We start from the raw sequence: 5020 nt of genomic DNA on the forward strand, positions 1-5020 counted from the left end.
ATTCGAACGCGTCGAAATTTTCCTGTCGCTGTCCTCGATGTGCGTGGGCCGATGGAGAGCATATCCTGGGTTGTGCTTGGGGAATGAGCACTTTGCTCGTTGCAGCTGCCTAGGTGCTGCGCGCGCGCTTGCCGACTGGCGATGGGCTGCTCCTTCCCCTCAGCGGCTCCTCTCTCACGTCACCCTCATGAATCCCGAAGCTGCAACACAACTGCAGCACGTCACTCCGCCTCTCGTAGTGCTGGCCTACTCATCTTCCTCGGTTAGACTCAGCTGTACAGCTCGAGTGTCTTGCGCGACTCATGCTCGGATCTGTCGTGCCGGCGGCAAAACGACTACAGATGCGAGGGTCCAATCTCCTGATCGATCAGCGCCTTCTCCATCTTCCCTCCGCAAAACTAGTGAACCGCCGCAGATGTGCCGAGACCCTGCGACGGGAACCCCGTGGGTGTAGAAAATCTTCTACATTTACGGCCAGAGGGTGGTGGAGAAGGGACCTAAAAGATCATCGCGCTGCTACACCATCTTCAACACATACAGCAACATATGCGAGGGCCTCCAGTTCTGCAAAGCCGATTTTAGAGCTATCCACAACGCGAAAACTTTGGGGCAACTCCTGGGGAAATCGTGGAGAGGTGGAGAAGAACGTGCTCAACGACCAAAGCCCCATACAAAGGTCCACCACCTCCAACGAAACCCCGTTCATCCGTCTCTTTAGAATTCGCAGCCAAAACACCGGTCGCGATAAGTGCGCTTCCTGCATAATGCTTGAGCTACTTCAGATCATTGCTCTTTGCAGAGGGGATTCCGGTCCTAAACGGGTCTTGCGGCATTCTGAAAGCGCCAATGTGCACAGGATGCGTGACTTGACTGGCCGCTAAATGTGTTCTCCCATATCGACCAGGCACTCGCGTTGCGTTCCCACCCAAATGCCTCAATCTACGTCCAGTACGCCTACCACTAATCGTCAATAGTCGTTCAGTTTTCGTTCTCGAGGTTTTCTTTTGTCTTTTTCTATACCAGGTGTTGAGCTTGGTTTTGAGTAAATATCACTCGTATCCACAATGGCAGCCCGATCCTATAATGCGGAATGATGGCATACATGCTTCCTGGCGCCGCAGTCCATACTGCGCATGCGCCGCCAGTTGCGGTGTACATTCATGTACAGTTACGTCAAGCGCTATGGCCTGAGACTATGCCTGTGGGTACTGGTTCTACTCGCGGCCCACCACATGTAAGCTGGGGAGATATGGCTCAATGCACGCGCCTACACTCGGAAGAGAGGTGCGTCAGTCGTCTCATTCGACATGTGAAAGGTAGCGATAAGGCCCGCGCATGGAACCGCAGGTGTATCTCGTCTCTATCGATGCTGTATTATTTAGTCGAGGTCAGTTTTCGATATGGTGACGACGGACGAGGGCTAAGAGCCCAAGAGCCTAAGACGGATTGGCATGTCTGCCGAGATAGCCTACGTTTGAGCCTCAAGTTGCCTCATCTAGCTTCCGATACTTGGCGATAATTGTCGGCCGGATGGTTCTCGCCGGACACGAGGAGCTATCGATCGGAGCTGGTAGACTCCAAAGGGACTCATCAGCATCGCCTGCCCTGAGTCCCTGAGGCTCTTCATTTGCGGATGCCCCAGCCGATTCGAATGGCTGTTCCAAGGCGCCGAAGCGATATGCGAGCTAATCAGATATGACATCACTAGCGCAAAAGACCCTCAAAACTCTGCAACACAGTTCCACAGCAACACCAACCGCGGCCGTCTACCACATGGCGCGCATGGGACGGCAATACTTTGAGACCGCCTGAGATGCAGGAGGCCCTGTACCGTGACTGTCATACCCACTATTATTGCAACATTACCAGACTACTTGTCGAATGGGCATCGAGAAACATGCCACAATCTCTCACCACATGTCAGAAGCGCACGCCTGGGCTCTCCCTACCGCTATCGAATTCCGGTGTTGCAAAACCGTCCCTTGCCCTCAATCTGCCCGAGTGACGCCATAGATCTACGCAATGCCATCCAACAGAATCCCAAGCCATACCCTTATCGTTCAGGGTCCGGCACATTTACGCAGAAGCGCAGTGTACCGTGCCGCTAGAGTTGCAGTGGACGTTTGAGTAGTGTAGGGGGCGAAGTACACACTACCTTGTCTCTTCGGTATAAAACTCTGGGTATCTGCGCGCAAACCAACCAGCAACCCACCTCCACAAATCCACATACCCACATACCCACAGTTCTCTCCGCTTCCTTTGAGGGGTTTTCTGGAGACATTACCTATCTATCGGGCTCGCAAACTATAAAGGCTGTTGGACATCCAGCGTTTTCAACCTTGCTCAGACCACAACTGTACAACTTCCTGCAACAAACACACGTTGCAAACTTCCTCGAACCCAAACACCACACACTCCATCATCATGTCGGCACCTTCTCTAGCAGCCCCTTCAACGGGCATGCGTCGCCTCTCTGCCAGTGAGGCTACCAGCGAGAACATCAAGATGGGCCCAACGGTCGTCGTCCCCCCACAACATCTCATGGCCCCTTCGTCAAAAGCATCAGAGATCGCCAGTGCCTTCGAGACCGCCAGACATCACCTTGACGCTGCCAACACTCCTGGATCTCCTGGCTACACCCCCCCAGAGACATCAGTTACGGACAAATACGCCTTCGCTTTTGGTATGTTAGTCACCATGGGAAAGCAAGTCTTTTCTAACGCATCCTAGATATCGATGGTGTCCTCATCCGAGGTGGACGACCCATCCCTGAAGCCGTTGAAGCCATGAAGATGCTCAACGGTGAGAACGAGTACGGCATTGTTGTACCATACATCTTCGTTACAAACGGTGGTGGCAAGACTGAAGCCGAGCGATGCGTGCAACTCAGCAAGCAAATGGAGATGGAAGTATCACCTGGACAATTCATCTGCGGCCACACACCCATGAGGGAGATGGCAGAGAAGTACAACACCGTCCTCGTCGTTGGAGGCGAGGGTGAGAAGTGTCGCATTGTCGCTGAGGGCTACGGCTTCAAGGATGTGTAAGTCGGTCCGTCACTTCTGTTCATGACATCGACTGACATTGCTCCAGCGTTACTCCAGGAGACATCATTAAAGACAACCAAGATACTACACCCTTCCGCAAGCTCACTGAGGAAGAATACAAGAACTCGCGAGTCCGCAACTTCGCTGAGGTCGACATTGACGCCATTTTCGTGTTCGCCGATTCTCGCGATTGGGCATCGGATCAGCAGATCATCCTCGACCTGCTGATGTCGAAGAACGGTCGTCTCGGAACCCGATCTGCCAACTTTGACGAAGGCCCACCAGTCTTCTTCTCCCACAACGATGTCGTCTGGAGTGCTTCGCATGACCTTACCCGTATTGGTATGGGCGCTCTCCGTGTTTCACTCGAGGCCATGTTCAAGGCTGTCACTGGCCGCGAGCTCAAGACAACCGCATTTGGCAAGCCTCAGATTGGCACTTTCGAATTTGCTACCCGCCTTCTTGCCGAGTGGCGTCGCGACACCCACGGCATCAACTCGGCTCCTTCAACCGTCTACTTTGTAGGTGACACACCCGAGTCCGATGTGAGGGGTACCAACGAGTATAACGAGCACACCGACTCCGCAAACTGGTACTCTATCTTAGTCGAGACTGGTGTCTACCAGCGCGGCACCACACCTCGCTTTGAGCCCAAGGCTATTGTGAAGAACGTCCTCGACGCCGTCAGGCATGGTATGGAGCGCGAGTACAAGAAGGCTCTGCGGGAGAGCATGATGGAGACTGGTGTGCTTGAGGAGTAGAGGTTTTCGATCCTCCTTTCTCTTTCTCTTCTTTGCTTTCCTTTCTGCATAGCACGGTGTTTGGGTAGTACCTCATTTGATTTCGGCACGAGTCACTGCAGCAGTCGCTATAGATGATAGACATAGCTAGATCGCGCAATAGTAGACACAAACACAATTCATACAAGGCAGGCACAAATTGCCTCGTCACTTCAATCAGCCAATCTCTCTATTGCACATCCTCGCTTTGATCTCTAATCAAGAGCATCGCGTGTTTCAAACCAAATGACCATCTACATGAACCAACTACCGACGTCTGCATTCGCAAGCAAGTCGATCCGGCCTTATTCATCCCATCACCTCGCCTACAAATGCCTCAACGATAGATCCTACCAAAAGGCAGCGAGCGAGTGTCGGCGGCAACTTCCGATTCGATCACTTCCACCCGGAATGACGAGGAGCGCAACGCCGCGTTACCCGGCACTTTCCACACGGCGCTCAACACCGCGAAGCTTGTATTGCGAACCGCCTGAGTCGGGCCGAGGTGGCTCGTAGTCGCCGGTTAGTGCGACCAGCGACCACTTGCATTACGACGGCCTCCATGATATCAGCCCACGTCACCAACGAGAAACGGCCGAGAACAGCCTTGCCGATGGGATCGCGATGGGAGAGAGATGTGGAGTGAGATTGTAGGAAGTTAATTGTGGGTGTTGTGGGCTGGAAGGATTGTGAGAGAGTCGATTGCGTGACTGTTAATGGCGGAACGTGTTCCGCAACTGTAAGAGGAAGTTGCGAAGACACGGTTAGGTCCCTCGTCGCGATTTCGTATCTGGCTCCACTACTACGAGATACTGATACGACGGCATGTGACATGCATAGGTGGACCATGTCCTCGGCACGGATAACACATCTTCCAACGGCCGTGGTGTACCGTATGTAGAGCACAGCACAGCAGCTCGGACATGTTTCGAATCGATCGACGAGGCGACGTTGCAACATGGGCCACATGTGGACCCCCCTCATTGCGAGGGGCATACGGACGAACCATCCTCATCCCACTTTCGCGCAATCTTATCGTTTCGCCAACGGGTGGATGAGGGACGACCGGCGGAAGAGTGTTACAAACAATTCTGAGACAAACATACGGCTATACTCTAAACTCTCGAGATGAGCCCGACACGACACTGACAGTCTGAGTTCGCGCCTTGACTCATGGCCCTGGACCCCGCGACT

At 53.4% G+C, this 5020-nt stretch overlaps 1 protein-coding gene across 1 annotated transcript; it reads left to right on the forward strand.

The window, feature by feature from the left end:
* Window positions 1-2424: 2424 nt before the first annotated feature.
* Window positions 2425-3808, forward strand: J4E88_010561 (uncharacterized protein; the record flags this gene model as incomplete). The annotated part of the gene is made up of 3 exons (XM_049404152.1): window positions 2425-2683; window positions 2731-3043; window positions 3094-3808. 3 exons carry the CDS (start codon window positions 2425-2427, stop codon window positions 3806-3808), a joined length of 1287 nt encoding a protein of 428 aa, XP_049250117.1.
* Between the last annotated feature and the right edge of the window lie 1212 nt (window positions 3809-5020).

This window comes from Alternaria novae-zelandiae, assembly GCF_023758075.1.
Source record: "Alternaria novae-zelandiae strain BMP 2774 chromosome Unknown scaffold_35, whole genome shotgun sequence".
Taxonomy (NCBI): domain Eukaryota; kingdom Fungi; phylum Ascomycota; class Dothideomycetes; order Pleosporales; family Pleosporaceae; genus Alternaria; species Alternaria novae-zelandiae.